The sequence below is a fragment of the Hevea brasiliensis genome, chromosome 14 (assembly GCF_030052815.1).
Source record: "Hevea brasiliensis isolate MT/VB/25A 57/8 chromosome 14, ASM3005281v1, whole genome shotgun sequence".
NCBI lineage: Eukaryota > Viridiplantae > Streptophyta > Magnoliopsida > Malpighiales > Euphorbiaceae > Hevea > Hevea brasiliensis.
The window spans coordinates 88,429,363-88,453,764 of record NC_079506.1 but is presented as its reverse complement, the minus strand read 5'-3'; the positions used below and the strand labels follow the sequence as shown (position 1 = coordinate 88,453,764).

Below are 24,402 nucleotides of genomic sequence, written 5' to 3'. Positions count from 1 at the left end.
CCTCCGTTTACGAAGATCAAATACTCAATCTTTTTTAAAGGATAAGAATGTCAAATCACTCATAACAAATATTGTTGATATAGTTTTCAATTAATATATTCAAGAAATTTCTTTTTAAATCAATAGTTGAAAAAGGAATGTGAAACAATGCCTTCGTATCCTTGAGTCAAAAGCTGAAGCTGCTAGTACAAATAACCATGATCAATAAAGAGCAAAATATGATAATAGCACTATCATGGGATGGAACTTTGTCTGTCACACAGTGAAATTGAGTTCACTTTTTATCTACACTTTAACATGTGGAAAAAAGCTTGCTAAAGAGAAAAAGAAAAAAAAAATTGCAGAACTTGAGAGCTTCATGGCCCTCCACTATTTTATCTTTCCTTCTTAAAGCTAGTTTCCTTAAAACACTTTCTGTAAAGTAGCTTGATTTCCATCATCTTTCATCTTGCAAATAGAATAAAAAGAGAAAAGAGAAATCTCTATATATATCTTCTCTCTTTTTAATTCAATAGGGACATAAAAGATAGGTGAATCACATGGAGAGAGATAGTCCACTTCCTTTCTTATTATAAATGTGAAGAATCTTTGAATGAGAAGGTAAAAAGACTCGAACTTGAAATATCCCCACTCTTTATGTCTTAAAGATGTAGAAAGACTAATTAAGCTATTATCTAATTGGCATATATATCTTCTCATTAGGTATAAAGATAAGTAAAAAAAAATAGTATAATAATAAAAGAAAAAAAATGATAATCCTTTTCTACATGCAATTTGAAAGAGATAGTTGGCTAGTTCCCTTTATTTTCTTGTCTAAAGAGCAAAGTATTGGTCCATGTGCATAATGGATATGCACTCCTTTAAGACTAATTTAAAGCTTGTCTATTGTCATCTCATTAACTATACTTCATTGACTAACAAAAGAAATCCAAAATTGATGTTATTTGTACTTATAGTTGGATTGTGCATGTCCTATCAAATATATATGATTAAGATTTTGTTTAAAATTGTGATTGAGAGTTTAAAAAATTACTTTTTAAAATATATTCATTTACATTCTATTTGAAATTGTAATTGGGAATTAAAAAGTTGTATTTTGAAAAATCATTATTTTAAATGTTATTGGGAAAAAAAATACTTATTTTAGAATTTTTATAACTAAAATGTAAAAATTTTATTTTTCAATTAACTTTTATTACTTTTTGATTAATATATTTAAGGAGATGTTTTTGTCATAATAATAAAACTAAACAAATTTTTAAATGCTATTAAAAAATTAGTTTGAAAAGATTTTTTTAAATTCTTTTAATTAAATCAGGCAATCCTTTTTTCCACAAATACACTTGTTAAGGCCAAAATCAATTTAATTAATAAAAATCATATAGACTAATTTATACCTCCCATAATTAATATATCTTAATTTACTTAACATCCCATATTTGTAGCTTATAACTTTTTTTATACTTTATTTAATAAGAATTAAAAATAAATAAAAAAAAACTTAAAAAGAAAAGAAAAGTGGTTATAATAAATTTTGAATATAATTCTCACTATTATTTCAAGTGCCCTAAAACAAATAAATAGTGATGTTTTAACTCTTATTGTTTGATACTTCTATTATAACTCCTATTGAATATAATTCTTATTATTGTTTCATACTTCTATTAGATTCATTTTTGTGTGTATATTTCATTCACATTATTCTTACATTTTCACAAGTAATTAACTTTTATTATTTATTAATTTTTATAGTTATTGTTATTGATGCTCATGATATTATGATCAATTGCAAGTTCCAATGGTAGAAAGACAAAAAAAAAAAAAAAAAAAATTCTATTCTCCCACTTAATTTAATTAGAACTTTGCAACATAATTTTCAAACCTGAGATGATCTTGTTAATAATGTTCAAAACTTTGCACTTGCAAAAAAAATTACGTAATATCAATCAAGAAATCACGAACAGTAAATTTATTTATATCTATAGTGACAAGAGAGGTTATTATTGTAATTGGCCTAATATTTCAATGAAAAAGCGAAAAAGAAAAATGGATTCTAGATTGATGAACAGTCCATTTAAAGAATTAGGTGACAAGAAAAAGGAAAAAAAATACATTTTAGTTCTTGAGGTTTGTGCATTTTATTAATAAGGGTGTGAGATTTTTTTTTTTTTTTTATACTTAAAGATCTTTGTTATTAGGCAATTGATAATTAAAAACAAAATTACTAAATAGTATGATTGCATGCTGACATTTCTCATGCTCTTAAGTTACCGTGGTAAATGAGTTTTATATATTTGATTGTATATAATTATATTATTTATTTAATGTTAAATTGTAAAAAATAAAAAAAAATAAAATATATTGATATTTATTTTTTTATTGTGAGAAAAATAATAAATTGATTTATATATATATATTTAAATAGATAAAATTTATTTATTATGTCAACTTAAAAATATAAATAAATTTATTATGTTAACATACATCACTCTATTTAGTAATTTTACCTTTAAATATTAAGAACATAATATTACAAGTTTTTTAATATAAAAATATAAATTTTAAGTCTATTAATAATGCACCCAAAACATTCATAATTTAAAATTATTCTTAATATGTTAATATAATAAATTTTTTTCAAATAAGACAAAACATCAAATCACGTTCGTCATAAATTATTTTCTTTCATTTTCTTATGATAATTGAGTTGTAAAAAAATAAAACAATCCTGTTTCCTTCCCATGAATTCCAGTTCCCTTTGTTTCTTAAATTTTTTTGTGTAAAAGTTGTAAAATTTTTTGCTTGCAAAGTCATTTGGTATTATTCATCTATTCTTTTTCAACTTTAAAAATTTTTTTTCTTCTTTTATTGTTGTTGTTAGGCTGATAGATTTCTACCAGAATTGACCAATTTAGTACATATACAACCAAGCTAACTACTTTTAACAGCAGCAAAGATTCAGCTAATGATTTGCCTAGTAAAAATAACTGAATATATATATTTTTTTAACCATCCATTGATGAATTAAAGGCTCTTTGTTTACTTTTGACCAGTCAATCTCATATCCATTGAGTAGCAAAAGGACGAAAATTAATGAAGTTAATAAAATAATAATAGAGAGATCCATAAGAGGCTATCAAAGGGGATATAATTTGGCTTATTAATGAAAATAATTTTGGATTCATGTGGAATGATTCACATGCAAAGAGCTGCAGAGATAAGGTAGCTACTGTGCAAGCCACGTGAGGAGTTACACCACCACCCAACCCACAATGCGCTCCCAAGTTTTCTGATAAGCAAAGATGGTTTTTTTTTTTTTTTTTTTTTTTTCATTTAAAAAGATTTAAACTTGAAATCTTACTTGAGCCGAAAAGTATACTTTTTATCAGTGTAAGCAAAAGAAAGATAAAACTAAGATGACCCCAATAATTACATACGCTAGTTCTTGAATTTTATTCACTTTATATAGAATTTGTGTTATAACAAATAAATAAATCTAAAATACACACACAAATTACACAGTTAAACAATATTAAAAACAGAAGAAGAATAAGAAGAAGAAGAATAAGATTTAACATTGTTCAACCGTAAGGTCTACGTCCACAAGCAAAACAAGAAAAAAAATTCCACTATAATAAAAAGAACAAGATACAATCAATCAGAACTCTCAAATCCTAACCCTAACATATTTCTCGAATATCTCACAACTCTACCACAAAGGTAGAATATCACAATATTTATACTGGTCCATACAGCGGGGTCGTTGCCCCCGCATGATGGGCTTCGGGCCCAAACCTATCGGCTCATGCCCTCCGCTATTATCAGAAATCTCACTTTTTATCCCAATCGGGTCTCGGTGCGAAACTTTCGGACGAGTCACAATTCGGGTCTATGAAAAAATATATTCAAAATTCAAGCCACAAAATATAACAATTTGAAATATTACTTGCTATATGATACTAATTAACCAAACATTTCCATTCACAAATCACCCACAACTTATAAAAGGGTTGAAACAAAACACAATATATAAGGGAGATTCTGGTGGTGTTTGTGCCTCCCTCTGTATAATACATAAAGAAAATGCTGTGGAGAAATTGTAATAAGTGGCTTTAGGGTATAACTTGGATGATGAGTCCAGAACAGTCAATGATGCTTTGCAGCGGCCGCCGGCGGGCACTGGTAGCACTTGGCAAAGAGACCAAATGTGTCAACTTGCTTGATAAAATTGGTCACACTGGCCCACCCTCCTAATCCAAAGCCAACAACAAGGACCCAGATCACAACAAATGCATTCACTATATACATGGCTGTCCAGCTAGGGAGGAAAAATGGAGGCTTCTCTGCTGCATTCTGTATTTGCAAGAATCGATTAAAAAAAATGTTACAATTTGAGGATTTGAATTTCTAACTTTTTACTGTGAATGAGATGGGAACTTGTCATGCTGATCGCTTAAATGAAATTATATTACATGAGGTAATTTGAGGACACTATCCTTAGGAATGAGACTGGCTACCTAAGCAGGGTCCAGTAGAAGAGAGTTGGCATACCAGCTATTTCCAAGATATGGCTAGCACAAAGAGTATAACTATGAGTGTACCACATAACTGAATGACGAGGAAATGCCAACCAACCTCATCTTGTCTCCAGTTTCCCAATTCCAGCCATTAAAACCACACTTGTGGGGCTAGAAATTTGAAGTCACTTCACAAGGTCAAGCTAAGGTATCTAGTCAATAATTAAGATACCTATTCAATACTTAATCAACACATCACAGACCAAATCAGCTTCATTTTTTTAATGCTTTTAGTGTACTAAACATTTATGTAATGCAAGTGCTTTGGTGTACCAAATATATTTCTAATGCAAGTGGAGCAAAACCATAATGATTGGTCTATGTGCAAGAATCTTGAGTTACATATCAAGAATTGTTTCATAATTACCTTTCATCTAATATATAAGCTTCATCTGATATTTTTCTCATTATCAGCTCAAACAGTAATATCAAATAAATCCATAAATCATAAATCAATTACTCTGAGGCTAGGCTAAATCACCAAAATAAAACAATTAGGATGAAAATTAGAATTGCTATAGTGATCAATAAATGACGTAGAAATTTCCCACCAAAGAAGATATGCCTATCAGCATCCATATCTATCACATTGGCTATCAGAAAGTGAAACATAGAGTAATGGACTGGCAACTTTGTGATAGTATTAGACAATGCCAGCCAGATGCATCGTACAAGTATTAGGTATAGATGATGAAGAAGAAGATAAGAGTTAGATTGGTGTAGAAGGAAGAATGGACCATTTACCTGTCGAGCAGAGGCAGATCGAAAAGTGAGCATATGAGCTAAAGCAGGGATGACGTAGACGGTGAAGCTGACCAAAAGAGCCCCCACAGCTGAGTTAATGGGGCCAAAGAAAGGAAATATAATAGCCAAGAACCATATAGGTATAACTACAGGCAACCTGGTTAATGCCCTTAAAAATATGCTCTTGGTATCATGCATCCCTACCACTTTCTCCCACACAAAATACAGTGGTGTGCATGCAAATCCGAATGTTATGAACTGCAATTCATATAGAAAAAGTATTCATCTCAGCATACTTCAAATCAAGTCATGGATCATATGTGCTAGTTTACAAACTCTGGTTAGTTGATATGCAAAACCTGATGGATGAGCATGAGGATAACTGCAGCATCTCGCCACCTGGAACGGGGAAGAAGGGAGAAGGCATTCGAGTGGTCGAGGAGTTGATCGCCAAATGCCCAGTAGACAGCAACAGCTGATGGAATTGTTAAGGTGAACACATATAGGGCGGCTAGGAAATATATGTACTTGAATTTCTGAGGCTTCCACATTGCATGCATAATTTCCCTACAAATATTGACACCATTTTCAATGATAAATGATCCTTAATTCATTAAAAGGATTACCATTTTACTCAATTCAAAAAGCAGAGACAAAGTTAGTCAAATTGAAAATTTAAGTAATGGCATCAAATCTGGTCCCATTTACGAAGAGACAACCCAACTATACAGAAGTGAATCAAGTAAAATTTTCCATCATAAAAAGAACAATAAGAAATCACATCAACACGACAATGAGAGAAAAAAAAATCCACTTTCAAAATAATCAATGCCATCATTCATTTCCCATATGAACAGTTGGTGATGAATAATTTTTTTTTTTTCTAATTTTTTTTAAAGAGAAGGAGGAAGGAGGACTTAAAACTTAGACTTTGTCCAAGTTGAGAGGCAGAAGAATTATTATCAGACTAAGGTCATCTTTGCCATTAAGTTTTGGGGTAAAAAGTTGATTTAAGAAAGTATTTTTTCGTATTTCAATTTTAATAATAATACTAAACAGACCCAAAACTTATACATGTTTAAATACTTAGCAGACAACTAAAAGGGTCTGGTGATTTGGTGGACCTAAGATTTGTGGATCAGATGCAAGCATCTGGATTTTGGAAATATAAGGATAAAATTGTAAATCACTCATCAGCAGTCAAAACCAGCCACAGATTGAGATGTAACTTCTACCTAACCACTGTTGACACCTGGCCTACCAAAATCCTGTTTTCTGTACAATAATGTGGACTAATATTCATATATGTGGTAAAGTCCAAGGAGATCTCACCACAAGTTATATCTTTTGGCACATAGTTATAGATGGAAACTCAAAGAATCAAACTTAATTTCCAGGGTAGTATTTAGGGCTGTGATATCTCAGAGTTTGAAATTTGATTGAAATCAATTATACTTAAAAAAATAAAGAAAAAACTTACACAGTAACAGCATGACCACCAAAAGTGTAGAGAATATTGGTGGCGCCTGTGAAATAAAGAACCAATCTTGTTGGGCCAGAGTGGATTACACCATCAGCCTGTAAAATAGTAATGATATTTTAGAACTAAAAATTTTAAGTAAAAAACCCTCAAATTAGATGGCTAATTGGGTAAAGAAGAGGCACAAGAAAAGATCAATATCAATGATCCAAAAATTGGATATTACCTGGCCGTGAACAAGGGCTGCGATGGTCAAATACCAGGCAGTGTAGGTGGTCATTCCAAGCCCAAGAAATGACCAAATTCTGTAATTGTGAAATGAAGGTATGAACACAGTGGTGGCACAGCAAGCTCCAAAGATATATGTCCATGTTCTTTTGTCTAATTTGTCATTAATGTAGTATATATTGCTGTAGTCACCCAAAGAAACAATTCAAATCAGAGGATTAAGCCAAACCCATTTCCATCAGTCCATTGGAAATCAGAAGCATTACCAGAAAAAAAAAAAAAAAAGTTCAAAAAAGAAGATAAATTAGGAAGGGAAAGAACTGACCTTGCACAGGCTATAAGTTGTATAACAGAACCAAAGAGTAGAAAAGTGCAGTTAAAGGCCAACCCGACAGCTTTCCAGGTTGGACCTAGCAAACCATCTAGCACTTCAAACCACTGCAGATTGAAATTTTCGGAAAAGAAAAAATACAAAAATGATGATCAAGGTAGTTTCTATTCTAGAAATGAGAATAAAATGGCATTGGGAGATAACGAAAAATGTAAAACTTAGTTTTATATATATATATATATATATATATATATATATATATATTTAAAAAAAATTGTGGGTTGTTCTTGGAAAGTTAACCTGTATGACATGGTTCTTGAAGCTAACATTCTCTTTCTCCCTTCTGCTTCGGTACTCTATATATAGAACACTGATGAGATATGCAGTCCAACTCCCCATAATACCATAAAATACCTGCAAAATTATTCCAGAAAGCATCCCCATTTGGGAGAAAGAGTAGGGCAGTGTCAACAGAACCTGAGCAACCTGCAACCACCCAAAAAAAAAATCCTTTTGTTAAAATTAATGTGTACAGAACTAGAAGGGTGTAGTTTGAACAGTTCCAGTCAAATTATGAGCAGGGTTTTTTGATCGATTTCTAGTACTACCTGATTTGAGGCACAGCTAAACCAGGCATCATACACAGACCCACCATGCCAAAGAATACTCTTGAGGCTAAAAATGGAGTCATCTCCCTTATTCTGATCTTCTTCTTTCTCTTCATGCTCAGTTTCATTGAAGCTAGATACCATCTGTTCCTCTGCTTGCTTCTGGGATAACATTTTTGCTTCTCTGCTCTACAGATCTAAAACAAGTAATGAAAAAATGTCAGGTAAAAGATTTTAAACCAAAACCAGAAACTAAAAAGCAAGAGAATAAAAAAATAAAATAAAAAACAGAATCCAGAACCTGTTGAAAGATTAGTTACAGTACTTGGATTCGGAAATTTCCCTTGGATTTATAATGGAAAGAGAACCAGAAAATTCTACTAGACCTTTATTGACAAATGTATCAGACCAGAGTCCTGCAACTCTGCTGCTTCTTTAACAGCATTTTCTAAAGAGAGAGAGAGAGAGCTTGTCTCGTTTTGAGAGTATGCTTTCTCTCGTTTTATACCTTGTATGACTGTAAGAGCAAGAAGCCAGTGAATTGAGACCAGTCCAAAACGGTTGTTACAGCTTTTCTTTTTATGAGGTAGGGCGGTTAATACTGCAAGATTATAAACGGGTATTTAAACTCTCTCAAGAAAATCCTCACAATTCCAAGATTGGCTCTTTGGCAGTGCATTAATTATCCTTTTATTGAACTCACCCAAAAAAAGGAACATAGTCTGTCAAAATCTGATATCTTCAAAACAAGAGAGAGAGAGAGAGAGAGAGAGAGAGAGGAAAAAAAAAAGGAAAGTGCAAGAAAATCTCTCGCTTAAAAAGGAAACTTTGAGCAAGAAAATACAAAGAAGAATTCTGACAGAAAGGAACACCTGAAAAAGAAAGGAAACTAGCCTGGAGCTGCTTTGGCACATAAAACTACCTCATATTGTTCTTAAGAAACAGAGAAAAACAACAATTTTTTTGACTTCTTTAAATTTTTTTCCCTCTCTGCTTATGGTGTTTCTGCTAACAGATTCTGCAGAGAGGCCTTTAGCCTTTGGCTTCTAGCTTCTATTCTCCGTGCTTCGTTTTGTCTAGCTTTGGTGTTTTCTGTCTTTAGTTTACCATATGCGACCCTTTTTAAATGAGTTTGGACAGATCCCAATCTAGAGAAATTAAAATCCTGGAATTTCTATTTCCTGTTTTTGCTGTGATTTCCATTTCCAGTCTTCGCAAGTCGTGTCCTTTTTTTTTAAAAAAAAATAAAAAAGAAAATTTGTCTGCAATGATGATTGGTGAGCACCAGAGAGCACAAAGCGACAGCGTTTCTTTAGCATTTCCTTTCATGGCACCCTTTTTTTTTTTTTCATTCAATTAAAAAGAGTAAAACAAAAAATAAATAAGTGGGGTGATACTTATCCTCAAACGAATTTTATTTGTAATATTAGGATTTGAATTCTGAAATTATTTTTATTGAGAGGTGTTCACTTGAATATTATTCTCAACTCAAGCATGAGATATCACATAATTAAATAAAAAATAATAATTAAGAGTTGAAATCTTTGAATTTCTTTCTGCTTATTTTTTATGGATTTTTTTTTTTATATATTATAAATAAAAATAAAAAATATTAATTTGAAGGTGAGAAATGCAAAAGGTAATGGGCGTAATAAATAGCAAATAGATCATATTTTTTAAAAATATATTATATTTAATTCAGAATTATTAGATTTTATTTCTACTCTTATTGCAGATTATATATGTGAAATTAAATTATAACATGATAGGTGTTCTTGTGGCTGTCATACAATTAGATTGATATATATATATTAAATAATATCCATGATAAAGATGGAAATTTTAAAATAAGAAATAAATATTGGGCTAATTTTTTATAAGATTTTGTGAGAATTATATGGAGAGACTTAAACATGACGTCTAATCAAATCTTTATAATATTAAATTTATATTTTCTGAAAACTAAATTGGCAGATTCAAAACTAAAATCGATTGAATTAAAGTTAAAATCTATTTAGAATGAATTAAAATTATTTTAACTAAAATATTTTAAATTAGATTGAAATTAATCAGTTAAATTTTCGATGAAAATAAGATTTTAAATTTTGGATGAAAATAAGATTTTTTTTTTTAATTAAAAAGTTCTGATATAATGTATAGTATGAAGAAGGATCCGATACATCATTAAATCTTTAAAAATAAATAAATTTAATTTAAGATTTTAAAATAATAAGATTCAGTTCATAATTTAAATAAAAAATAAAGTAAAATACAGTTCTATTAAGAGAAAATATGATAAAATCTAGCAAAAAAAAAATCTATAGAATATAAGAGTACATGGGTAGAGTTCTAATCTCCAAACTAATTAAAATATAATAAGAAATTTAATTAAAATAGACAAACAAAATTCTAGATGAAATAAGAAAAATTAGAAACTAAATTCTAACTATAATAGGAAACTTAATAATTAATCCTAATTAGAATAGGAAAATAAAATAAATTAAATCTAGCTAAAATATGAAGTAGAATTGTGTTTGGATTGCTTGTTCCTGTATCACATCATTCACTCATACTTTCAAAAAATTTCGACCTCAAATCTTAAAGTGTTGAAGATCAAAAACTCCATTAGAATATCACACCATAACTTCTTTTTTATCGGTGTTTGTAAGAGTGAATTGAAAATTTTTATGTTATACTTTGCATCCATAGGAATATCTGAATAATAAAATCTGTGAAAACAATAAAAATTAAAGGGTTAGAATCTTCGATATCCATAAACTTCACGATTTGAATTTCTTCAATTTCCATTATTTTATCAATGGATGGTTCCTCTTTAATTTCCATTAAAATCTCCATAATTTGTTATTCAAGTTCCATTGACCTCTCTCCTTACTCTTGCTTATAAATTTCAACTTCTGCCTTTATGATAGATTGATCAAGAAATTCCAATTCATGCTGCTCGTCATCAATCATAGCAAAAGGCATTATAAAATCTTCAAACTCAAATTCCTCTATTTCAACTTGACATTTTTGTTCTTACTTCAAATCTTCAATACCCTTTGATGTCTCAACAAGATTCACTTCCACCTCCACATTCTTTATTTTTGTTGAAACACACAGTTTCTAAATATCACTTCATGTATATTTATTATTAGTAACAAGCATTCTTTTAAAATTAAAGAGAACAAATCATAATTAACTTTACTATGATTAACTCCTCTGACTTGATTTAACACCATGAACTCTCTCTCAATACAATACATAATTGCTCTTGAATCTCTTGTAATTAACGCTCTATGTTGCAAATAGATGTGATATGTTCTTCTATTTCTACCATTACAAGTATTATTGGCCATCATAATGAGGGTAAAATCCTACTCTAATACCTCTAATACCACCTAACACAGTATGTAGCGCGAAAAAGGATCAACACACAATCAAGCCCTTAAAAATAAATAAGCTATAATCTAACCCTTTAAAATAAATAAGATTCAGTCCAAAATCTAAGATAAAATAAAGCAAAATAAAGCTTATTAAGAGAAAATATGATAAAGTCTAACAAAAAAAAATCTATGGAATATAAGAGTACATGCATGTTTATAGAGTTCTAATCTGCTAATAAATGATATACTATTTAGGAATTTCAAATAATCTAAACCATAATAAGACATTTAGATAAAGTAGGAAAAAATAAAATCCTAAATAAAATAGAAAAATTAAAAATTAAATCCTAACTAAAATAGAAAACATGAATAATAAATCTTAATTAGAATAAGAAAATAAAATAAACTAAATATAGCTAAAGTAGGATGTAGAAGTGCATTTGCACTGCTTGTTTGTGCACCATGTCAAATTTCACAATTAAATTTAGTTAAAATAAAAATTGAACTAAAATTGAAACCTGAAAATAATCGAAATTTAAAAAATTTTGCAATCTATTTTAGTCCCTCTAAATTTTAAACCAAAGTCAGGCCATCTTTATTATATTATTATTTATTTTCTTCTATTTTTCTATTACACACTCTCATTATTCTAGTGAAAATAAATACAATAAAACGGAGGAAAAATAACTGCAAGAAAACTCAATTCAAACTTACAAAAAATCAAAATGATTAAATGACGAGAGGCAAACATCATATTAACTTATTGATCCTTCTTTTACATATATATAGCCATCCCATTGTCTACTTACGGCCATACACAGGATAGACAAGGCTTACATCACCTTTATTTCATGTCCTATAAACCAAAAATTAAAAATATAGGATGCCTATTGGGTGATTACTTAGACGAAAGGTATTCTTGTGAAAAATAATTTTTTATTTTTTTTTTTAAATTACAATTTTCATTTTATATCTACAAAAAATTAAAAAAAAATTGAAAAACGTGTTTACCTATAAATAAGAGAAAACGATTTTTTTAATTAAAAAATAAAAAAGTTATTCATATTTTTCATAATAAAAAAATTGTTGTAAAATATATTTAAATTTTTATTTTAATTTTAAAATTGATTTATTTTATACAAATATAATTAATTTTCATCATTATAAATAAATATTTTTCTAAATAATTATTTAATTTTAATGTAAAAGTTATAGTTTAATTTTATTTATAAAAAAGTTATTTGGAAAACAAAATTTTTGTTACAAGTGAAAACAGTAAAAAACAACTTAAAGGTACTTTCTAAATTTTATTTAAATTTTAAGAAATTGATAACTAATTTTCTAATTTTTTATTTGAAAAATTAGCACACGTTAATACGAAATTCTATTTTGCAGTTTTCTTAAAAAACTTTTCCAAAAAACTGCCCAAGACTGATCTAAAATTCTCCTTTCATATATATAAAAGTTATACATCAAAATGGGTAGTAAATAAATTTGGGTGAATTATAATAAAGTCCTTATATTATGATTATAATTACTTAGTCAATCCTTGTATTTTTATAATTACATTAAAGCATCCCTAATCTTAATCTTTGTTGTCTTAAAAAAAAATCCTTACACCCATTTTTTTTTATTGTGTTTTCTGTTATTTCAAGGTTAAAAGACTATTTTATCTCATCAAAGACATGCTTAGATTAATGGAAAAAAAAAAAAAATGAAAGGACTTCTTAGTTAATGGAGATATTCTATTCGCCCACTTTTATCTGTTACTTTTTAAAAGTTATATTTTCAAATTATTTTTTATTTTTAGAAGATTAAAGAGTATGAATTAATTTTTTTCTTTTAAATTCTACCCTTATTTCTATTAAACATAATAATTATTTTTATAATTTCTTAAAAGTCATCTCGTCCCATCTCTTTGTTAATAAGCTGAGATAAAAGATAATTTAGTCAAATTAAAGAGTATTTTTATTATAATTTAAGTGATTTAATTTCTTTTTTTAATCAATATGCAAAGACATCAACGACGACAGACAAAAATGGACAAAGGATTAAATGTTAGAAATATTTTAACGTAATTAAAAAAATATGGAGATGGACAAGTAATTACTAATTTTGTTCATTTTTATTTACCGCATTTGGTTTTATATATTGATTAAGAAAATTATTGGATAATTTCATTTTTATAAAAATATACTAGTAATTGACTTAATTATTTTTTATATTACCTAATTACTCATTGTATAGATATTAAGTATTTAATAGAGATAAATAATAAAATTAAAAAAAATTTAAATGATTAAATTAAAAAAAAAAGGTTATTGCTCATTAATTATTTAAATGTGACAAATATTTAAAAAAAAAATCAAAATATGACATATAAAAATATACAGAGTGTATATTTGTATTACATATTTCTGAAGATTTAATCCAAAATCGTTTAGAGTGAAAGAAGAGAATTCATATAACCGACCTCAAATTTTTGGGATAAAAACTTAATTGAGTTGAGTTGTATATTCATAATACAAACATTTTATTGTAATGCACCCCATAAATTTTAGGAATGAAAATTCTTAATTTGTTTCAACGGAGAATTCTCACTCTTTTTTATTATAGTCGAAATTTTTCTCTTATTTTATTTGTAAATATAAATATTATAATTTAACCATATAAATTTTATGTTATTTTTCTTTTTTTTTTATATTAGGTGATTATGCAATTATCTGTGAACTGTGACTATTGTAACATTTCAAGAATGAAATCCAAATTAATTAGAATCAAAACCTTGAAAGTTGTTAAAAATCACAATCTTAATTTAATTTCTTTTGAATATTATGATTAGGTATATTAAAAGTCAACTTTTATATATCATATTAAATATAATTAATGCTCCACTTCTCATAACTAATTATAAATAAAATTTTAAAAAATTCATCTCATGACCTTCATTTGAAAATTGAATTATGACAAACAAAATAAATAGTAACAAAAAAAAAAGAAAGAAGTCAACTATGAGATTTAAAAACTTTTAATATTTTGAGGAGGTAAATATTTTGAAATATGATTTAAATAGTTTTTTACAAAGCATTGAAAAGGACTAATTAAGATGAGGCATGAATTTGGTGAACTACTACTTAAAGGAGTCAAAAGTAAGGGCAGCATCCAATCTTTAAAATGTGGCATTTCCCATTGATTGATAGTGCCATTAAAGCCTCTTTGCTTATAATTAGTGAATTAAATAAAACATATTTAATTAGTGAGTGGATAGATGAATGGAGGGTCCTATCTTCATCTTCTTACATTCACTTTTTCCATGGATAAATATGCTTCCTGTCTCACTTTTTCTCTCTTTGTATTGACTAATAATTCAACCTTTGCTTTGATGGTCTTCCATCTGTTTAATTTTATCCAACTCACTTTTTTTATTTATAAATTAGTAAAAGAAATGTAATTATTAATAATTTAGTAATTAAATATCTATTTTTATTGCATAAATTATTTTTATAAATGAAGATATTATAATCATTCTAGTGATAAATGTGAAATAATTAATTTTTTATTTAAAAAATTAGAAATTAAAATCTAATTAAAAATTGAAATATAAATTTTCAAAACTCAATTATTATTTAATTTAATCTTAAACAAATAAGTTTGCAAGTGTAAATTTTAATGGGTTTACTTAGAAAACCTATTAGACTCATTTACTTTGATTTAATATATTAAATTTTGAATTTTTATTTAATGTAAGAATTTATGAAAAGGTGCATTTCTTATACAAAAATAAAAATTGATGAATTTAATAGATACTCATAAATAGTGTAATAAAATTTTCAAATAATATTGGAGATCCAATTTTGCATTCAATTTTAATTATTCTCCAATATATTTTTGTATTTAATAAAAAAAAATACAAATTAATAAACAAAATGACCTAAACCTTTGAATTGAAGTTCTTGTCATATTTCTAATAAAGACTATATAATATGGACAAATCACAAACTAAATATATATATCCAAAGTGGTTATTGTTAGAGCATGCATGCATGTGTAATGTGTGATATATTAATTTAAAGTTTAAATCTCATCTTCCATTTTGTAAAGGTAAGTAGTGTTCTTATGTACTAATATATTAATTAAGTTTTTAATTAACTTTGAAATGGTGGGAGAGCTAATGATTAAAGAGATGAGTCAGTGAGTTAATTATATGGGACCCTACTCTATAAATATGATTAAAAAGTTGTAAACAATGGTGAGATTAGTGTGTGTGTATATATATATATATATACAAGTGTTTGTTGGTAATTAATTAATTATAATTATGATTTTGGTAGCATGTCCTCAAGCTGCCTGTATTTTATATATATTTGTTATAACCTCTTCTACCTAATTTTATTAGTTTATGTCCTTACTTTGAAGCCATTCAATTGTTAATTTGAAAGTAATTTGAATGTACTTGAATTTGAAAGTTACAAATTCAAGTCCAAAAACTTAAAAAAAAAAAAAAATCAAAATTTTGAACATATTTTCAATTCCTTAGCCAGAATTCATCATCTATGCTAAAATAGTAAGAATCCCATGCACACTCTAATAAAAAATAAATAAATTTTTATAGCGAATTGTGGTTTGAACATATTTTTTGAAAAAAAAAATTAAATGTTATTTAAAGAGATATTTTTAAAAATTGTTAAAATTAAATTTTAACAACTTCTAATTAATTTGTTTAATTTAATACTTTTATCAACAATTAATAATATTTAATATCAAATAAATAGGAAAGAATTCATCTTGTCAAAAAAATCACTCAATTTAAAAGTTGAAACGGTAGGTAGATAAGGGTTTCAAAATTAGTTTTATATTTTTAATACACCCCACACAAATGTCCATTGAATTTAAAGCATGAACAAAAATTTTACATCTAATACATCCCACATACGAATGCCCACTGAATTTAAAGCATGAATAAGTTGACTTTATTTTATATTGTGCTAAAATATTTAATAAAAAATGGGTTCTCAAAATTCAAACTCTGAAGCTTTTGTTCTGATATGCTCTTATATCATTTTAAGAAATCACTCAATTTAAAAATTTAAATTTGAAGTGGGAGTCTAACCTTTAATAGTTAAATATAATAAGATATGGGCTATTAAACCACTTAAATTATTAATCGGATGTCCCTGTCCATATATCACATAAGTATGAGAATATTGATATATAGTTGGTAGATTTTCTTTTTTTTTTTTTTTAGATAATACATAAATTTTTTCACTTCCATTACTAACAGAAGTTGGAGATTTTACGCTATAGTCTCATATAGCTCAAACTTTAAACACAGCAACCAAGGGCATGATATATAGTGGGTAATTTTTGTTTTCCATATTCAACTAACTAAAATGTCTTTACCATGCATGATGATCAGATGGAACTTGAGAACCCACAAATTGAAGCATCTTGATTAAAATACCAATGGGTTATGACAAAGATTGAATAAATTTATTGGGATTTTCCTAATCTTCAAAAGCTTCTCTTTGGATATATTAGAATAAGTATTAACAATAAACCGCAAGCTTTCCTTTTATATAGCTTATCCTTGGTATTCTCTGTCACTATCTACTCTTCAGCATCTGTACTATTTAGGGCTTGAACAAGCATCCTAGGAGATGCTTTTTGGCATCCAATTAAGACTCTACAAATTGCTTAGAAGGTTTTCAATATTTAGTGGGATAGAAATCATTATTTGACGTATCAATGGTATTCATATACCATTACAAATTCCCTAAACTTTATTCTAACCAAATTTCCTTTGAGAGATAGAACAAAGAACCTTGATTATGTCCTTTCCAAATCCAAAATCCCTCACCATTCTATTATGTTGATTGATTATGTCCTTCCCTAATTTAAGGCTCCTCACCAAATATATCAATTTTCAAGTATCAATCATAATTAATTTTTTAATGCACCCTTCATTATATCAATTATTAAAACCCTTTTGTTTATATAAAAAAAGTAATAGAAAAAATGGCAACGTTATTGCATTAGTTGTTTGAGAATGTTTGTTCATCTTCATGACCATCATTAATTCCTATTAGCATGACTATATGGTAATCACTCCCCTACAAAATGCATATTATTTATATGGTCCTAGGATTTGGCTTGTCTAATAAACTTTAGGTTTTGGACCCAACTACAATAGTTTTATTTGGTATAATCATTAGATAATACCAAGTGCAACGCAATACTTTAATGATAAGGCAACACAACTGTTTATGACGCAATATTTCTTCATTATTGAAGATTTAATTAGCTAGTGGAGATAAGATGATTAATTGGTACTTAGCAGTTAGTGGGTCCTAAGGTCAAGTAGTATTGAGGATGTATCAAGTATCAACATTGGGTTTTCCACAAAAAGGACAAAATAAAATGTGAAAGGAAGGTTTTTATTTTTTATTTTTATTATTATTTTTTTTTAAAGTTACGTTAGAAGATTAAATCCAAATTGGTAGCTTCCCTTAAAGTGTGTAATGCACTCTTACATCATCTAACCTGTCTAGTCAAGTAATCACAAAACCGATCGATACTATGGTCAATTTTCTCTTGTTACTCGATTTTCTTTTAGCGCAAGAGAAATGAATTGATACTCTAAGCCTAGCCCCTTTTCTATATTATTATTATTATTATGACAAATAAGTTAGTTTATATTTTAAAAAGTTATATTTAGTGTACCATACTATCTCAAAGGGAATATATTTATCCAAATTTTATGTAGAACACAAACACCTTATTCCAAATCAATGTATGACAACACACCCAATTATACTTAGACTTGAATATTTGAGTGTAAAGTTTGTAGACAAATACATTTACGGGTGACTCAATACTGAAGTAGGATAGGCTCTAATAATATACCATGTAGAAAAAGTGAATTGGGTCTAACTTCACCTAAAAATTAGCTCAAGAAAAAGAAATTTACCAAGTGATATATAATATAAACACCCTATTTTAAATTAATATGGAACAACAATACACATGTAGAGGATCAATATATCTATGTTGGAATTAAAACTTAGGATTCATATATTCTGTATATAACACGTCAAGTCCCACATTAAAAAAGGATTTATAATTTATTTTATGTAATTTTCGTAGTAGATTGTTGCTAACATTCAAATGTTGGCTTTGTATCGTGTGGTTAAGTCCAGTCATGCCCCAATTGTTAGGTTAGTAATCCACGTAAATTCGGTTTGTAAGTATGATGCTAGAGCAATTTATTATTTTAATAAAATTTCAGCTTATAAGGCAAAAATAATTAAGTATCATGTGAAAGTGTACATCGTGAAAAGTCGATACGAGTCACTTCTAAAATTCACACGAGTCACTTTTAGAATTCGTGACTCATATAATGGATCAAGATTTACATTGAAAAGGGATTTTGATGTAATTTACATATAGAATTTGTGAGTCATCTGATGAGTCAAAATTCTAAATTTTTTTGTGAGTCATCTAATGAAAATTTTAGATTATTGAATTACAACTTAATCCAGATATGGCATAAAAAAATTAGGTGTGGGAGCTTATAATGCCCTTAGTTTCACATTGAAAAAGTGACTTTTGACATATATATAAAGATCTTAATAAAATATTACTAACATATTATAAGGATTAATTTTTGGCTATGTAGATATATAGGATTAGCTCTACCTAATTGTTAGGTGAATAATTTAGATCGTAAGATTGTAATGTAATTGGCATTCCAACTATTAATTTCTGTTGTACTAATCTGTTGTTGGCTAGTATTATAATTTACATTAACCAATAACCACCAAGGTGCTACCTATCATATTGCTTTGTATGGTCATTACTAACTTTCTATACGTTTTGTATGCTTTGATTACTAGATTAGGCATCTTTTGTGCAATTGATAGTTCATGAATTCACACATAGTTGTAGGTCTAAAGGAATGATTATGTACTTTGGTGTGATTTCCAAGAAAATGGAATTACTTTATATAGGAATTACCGGGCACTGGTTGTTTCACGGTGAAAAATATTTTTCATATTTTTTAGTATTTAAGACATTAAAAAATATTTTTTTTAATTAAAAGAAAAATTAAATTACTATTAAAGAACACCTTTCTTTTTTTAAAAGAAAAAGTAATTTTTTATTTTTAAAATTTTTATAATATTATTAAAATATAAAAAACTATATATATATATATATATATATATATATATATATATATATATATATATATATATATATAAAATTTAATATTACAGTAAGAAAATATTTCCATAAAAAAATTTTTTAAAAAATAATTTTCATAAAAAATATTTTTTTTATATAAGTTATTTAACAAAGGAAGCCCACTACTAAATCATTTTCTATCATTTAACTAAAAAAAAAAAAAACAAACTATATAGTTGGCTTGGCTACATAATAGAAGTAACATTTTCAATTAATAGGCTAAATTATTTAGTTAAGATAAAAAATGACCGTTCTAATTATTTTTATTGGGCAAATTATTATTTAGTGTATCTCTTATTTTGATAAATATATTAGTCTATGAGATTTAGTTCTATCAATTAATAGGTAATTCCATCCAATTTATTATTAGTATTAATTACTAATTAATCACTCGATATTGCCATTATTTACGAATGAATCTTATATTTTGAAAATTAGATTAATTAATCTCAAAAATTTGATTTCATAAATTAAATAGTGTATTTATTTAATTTTAATAATGACATATTACAATGTAATCTCTTTTCATCTCTCTTTTATGTTTCTCCTCCCATTTCTCTCTTTCCTCTTCATTTCTGTCTCTTCCCATTTTCATATTTTGTTTCTCCAGCCATTTCTCTCTCTATCTCTCTTTTCTATTACTCCTTTAATCTCTCTCCATTTTTATCTCTTTCTCATCAATCCATCCAAATCAATACTTTTTGAGATGACACTCCATTTCCATTATTAATTTGTGAACCTCACTCTTTTCTTGTGATTTTACATTCTAGCAACTACAATCATAATGCGTTCATAAATTCTCTATATCAATAATAGAAGTAGGATTCAATCACAAGTCTTTTAGTTTTGATATAATTTCTTTAGGACTTTATGAGAACAATTGGTGATTGAAAACTTGAGTAATTTCTTGAAGGTTTGCAATGGGATATTGTCATTTTGGCCAAGAGAAGAGGATATTGTGTGCGCATTCTTCATTCGAGGAAGTCAAATGTGGCTTTGTAATGCATTATCAAGGAAAGGTTACATCAAGATTTTACATTTGCCCAAACAAACAAAGCAGGCAAAGACCATCAAATGACAGAAAATATATTACAAAATCCACTAAATATATTACAAAACCCACTACCTCCCCCTTCAAACAAGGTCACTTGTCCTCCACAAACGCCTGCGTTCATCAAAATCAGCTGCCACCTTTATTTATTTTAATTTTCCACTAGTATTATTTAAAAATTAAGCATTCGTCCATATATATAAAGAAAAATTAATTTCTTCCCGTTGTGAATCTAAATTCAATGAAATATAAATTATAATATTATTGATCTTCAAATATCATTGAAGGATATGTTAGGAGTGGAGAGTCATATTTGAACTTCCATTATAACGATAATTTTTGTTTTATTTACAGTAAAATTTATGGAAAGAGAGATATCTATACTGTGTAGTCCACATCATGGCATGATGTAGTGGTGGAACTAGGATATTGGCTTGGGAAAGAGCTAAGTGGCATCATCAAGTTTTGTTTAAGAAATGATCTAATTACAATCATTAAATTAATATTTATAATAAATTTTATGAAATGTACTATAATTAAATTTGCTTAAATTTTTAAAAAAATTTGTACATTTATACATCAATTTCAATGTAAAGAGACAAAAATAAAAAAAAAAGAAAAATTATAATAAATAAATATTTAATAAGTTAAATAAGTAGATTGATTAAATCCTTATTTTGATAAATTTCGTCTATTACATTTAATTTTAGAATGTAATTATGCATGATTTATTTATTTTAATAAATTATTATGATAAGAAATTAATCTTAAAATTAGAAGTTATTATATATTTATATAGAATTTTTTTTTATGTTGAAGAAAAATACAAAAATTACTTTACTATTTTATTTTAATATATATATATATATATATATATATATATATATATATATGTGTGTGAAAATGTAAAATATATATTAAATTATATTATTAAAATAAAATAATAAATAATCTGCAATAAATACTAGTTACTTATTAGATTACTATATAAAAAGACTTTTGTGAATGCTAAAAAATTCTAAATTACAATATTTTTTTAAATAATTTTTTTTCACACTAGAAGAGAAGAATTTATGATATCAATATATAAATTGCTATATATTATTGTTAAAAATTATGACCATAAATATTTTACAACAAATTTATGATCGCTGAAAAAAAGTTACTAGCTGCAATAATTATTATTACTAAAAGTTTATTAATGGCATCAATAATAAATAACAATTGTTGTTATATTTTTTTTATATATTATTAACGGTAATTGTTCATATTGCCGTTATATGTCAGCTTTATGACAATAAAATTAACGTCACTACAAAATTTTTATTATTAATTTTAATATTTATAATAATATTATTTAATTTTCGAGATGAATAAAAAAACTTAAATTGATCAACTTTGAAAAAACATACAAATCATTAGATTAACTCTTAATTAAACTTTTAATTTTTAAATTATTTGAATTTAAATTCTTAAAAATTTTATACAAGTTAAAATAAGTTATAAATTACTTTAATTCAACAAATTTAAATTAAATTATCAAATCAGATCAAAATTTACCTTCATATACACATTTCTTGTCATATATGTCTTGTTGTAATTAATAGGAAAGGGATCTAATTTATCATAATTAACCATTACATGATAAGAGACTAGCTCCACAATACTTTAGACCTAGTGGGAAATTCCCAATTCCCAAAGTATATATCAATACCCATGAGTCTTTTCAAGCACTTCAATCTACCAATATTCTATCATGGAAGATGAAGACTTGAAAAATATTATTAGACTGGACTGTCTGCCATTACTAAGCTTTCAATTTGTTTATTTTGGCAAAACCTTATGTGGTACTAAATTATATATCCACAAATACACTCATCAACTACTTCTCCCCTGTTTTGGGAAGGCAAACACGTTTTTTTAATACCATGTAAGGGATTTATGAACATTTTCAAATTGCACATCAACTTGTGCTATAAGTAATGAAGTAGCCTTAAAAATTAGGCCATTTAGCACTTGAGTCATTACTTTTTCAAATGATAAATGCAGCAATCAAGACTTGGGGAGCTAGACTTTATCAAATCTTGAATTGCTAGTGCACAAATTAAAGATAACCTTAAAATAAAGTGAACAATAGATACGTGACAACTTAGAAAAAAAAAGCCACTAATAGTTTTCTGTATGAGTGTGCACAGACTTTTTGGTTAGGCAGAGGAAATGCTTTATGAGACAAAAGAGCCTAAAACCACTTTTAACCAATTCAGAAATTGCGTAATAAAAATGAACACTCCTTTCTCTACATGGGTGGGAGACTGCTAGAGTAATAATGCAACATGACACTGCAAGGAAGAAGAAGTTGGCACTCTTCTTTTCTCCTTTCTTGACATCACAATCAGCTATAATCTTTTATATCAAGCTATAGTTTAGCCCCCCCTCCTCTCACCAATATCCTTCTCCTCCATAAGCAAAGAGGGATGCCTAACAAATCTTTAATCTATATAATAAGATCTTTGCTGAAACAAACAAAACACATGCATAATTAAATCATTGATAACACTACTCTTTCAAGTCCTTTTCATCGCTATCACACGCAAATATGAACAATAAAGAGCGAAACTCAAACACAAAAATTTTCGTAGTTTAGTAAATATGCCTTCGTCTTCAAATAATTGTATGCTTTTCACTATTAAAAGGAGAATATTACAACTCCATATTTATGGAACATAGAGTTAATCCTTATATAATTAGAATTTACATAATTATGTTGGAGCTCCTCCTTTTATCAGTCTTTTCGTGAATGGTAAATTTTTCTCTGGTAAATATGAGTCATAACTCAATACAATTGTGTAACAATTGAGTACCTATTTTATAATATAGGTGATGAGAGTTTCTCATGCTTTTTTAAACTAAAAAAGAAGGAAAACAGAAGATTGTGGCAAACAACAGATATTGAATGATTGATCTTCCTCTACCTTTAATATGGAGGAAGTGGTAAGGTTTAGGGCTTGAGTCTCCCTATATACTTATTCAAAGATTGTTCACTTTATGGTCTTATGGTGAGAAAGGGAGAGAGGGCTATCTAGCTCACCAGTTTTTTTTTTTTTTTCTTTTTTTTATAGCAAAATTTTATTAAAAGAAAATTAGGAAAAACTTAGCATGTGTAAATCTAATTAAACTAGACTATTACGTCTCTCCCGTTGCACCTAACATAGGATCAGGTGGTAAATGAAAAAACCTGAAAAAATACAGCAGTCCACCAATTATTACAGGCCATTGTGGAATAATAATAAAAAAAAAAGGCCAAGGAAAACAAAAGTGTGCAAACTTCCACATACAAAGATAGTCAAAGTCTCTACATTGGCTTGTCAAGCTTGTTTTCCTGTTTTCCACTAGTATTCTTTACTAGTACTTTGAGGACTTAAGATTGTGGCAAACAACAGATATTGAGTCATTAACTGCGAATTTCGGATGCCAAGAAAAAAGAGATATTTCAGCAGATATAACTTAGTGGATTCTCCAACTATCTGTTAGATATATGCTAAACTCATCAATCAAATATGTATACAATAATACCAAGTGTGACTTGGCTGCTTCTTCATCAATACAAAGCTATATATGGTAACTCAACATACTGTTTTTGCACTGTTACATAGGGCTTTAGAAGGAATGAAACAATTGCAAAGCAAAAACCTCTCAATACCTAAGAATATTTTTTTTGTCAAAATACCTAAGAATATGCAGCTTCTTGTATATGTTTCA

General features: G+C 27.4%; 1 protein-coding gene across 8 annotated transcripts; it reads right to left on the bottom strand.

Moving 5' to 3' along the window:
• Positions 1-3,954: 3,954 nt before the first annotated feature.
• On the bottom strand, positions 3,955-9,154 carry LOC110633296 (auxin transporter-like protein 1). 8 transcript variants are annotated; one of them, XM_021781835.2, is made up of 10 exons: positions 8,841-9,115; positions 8,270-8,569; positions 7,969-8,165; positions 7,661-7,846; positions 7,355-7,467; positions 7,028-7,211; positions 6,802-6,899; positions 5,681-5,888; positions 5,322-5,579; positions 3,955-4,353 (listed from the first exon to the last, which is right to left on the bottom strand). In XM_021781835.2, exons 3-10 carry the CDS (start codon positions 8,140-8,142, stop codon positions 4,147-4,149), a joined length of 1,428 nt encoding a protein of 475 aa, XP_021637527.1. In that variant the 5' UTR covers positions 8,143-8,165; positions 8,270-8,569; positions 8,841-9,115; the 3' UTR covers positions 3,955-4,146. The 8 variants fall into 8 exon arrangements, with proteins under 8 accessions (XP_021637527.1, XP_021637532.1, XP_021637533.1 ...); XM_021781840.2 differs by having other exon boundaries at positions 8,477-8,569; XM_021781841.2 differs by lacking the exon at positions 8,270-8,569 and having other exon boundaries at positions 8,841-9,154.
• Between the last annotated feature and the right edge of the window lie 15,248 nt (positions 9,155-24,402).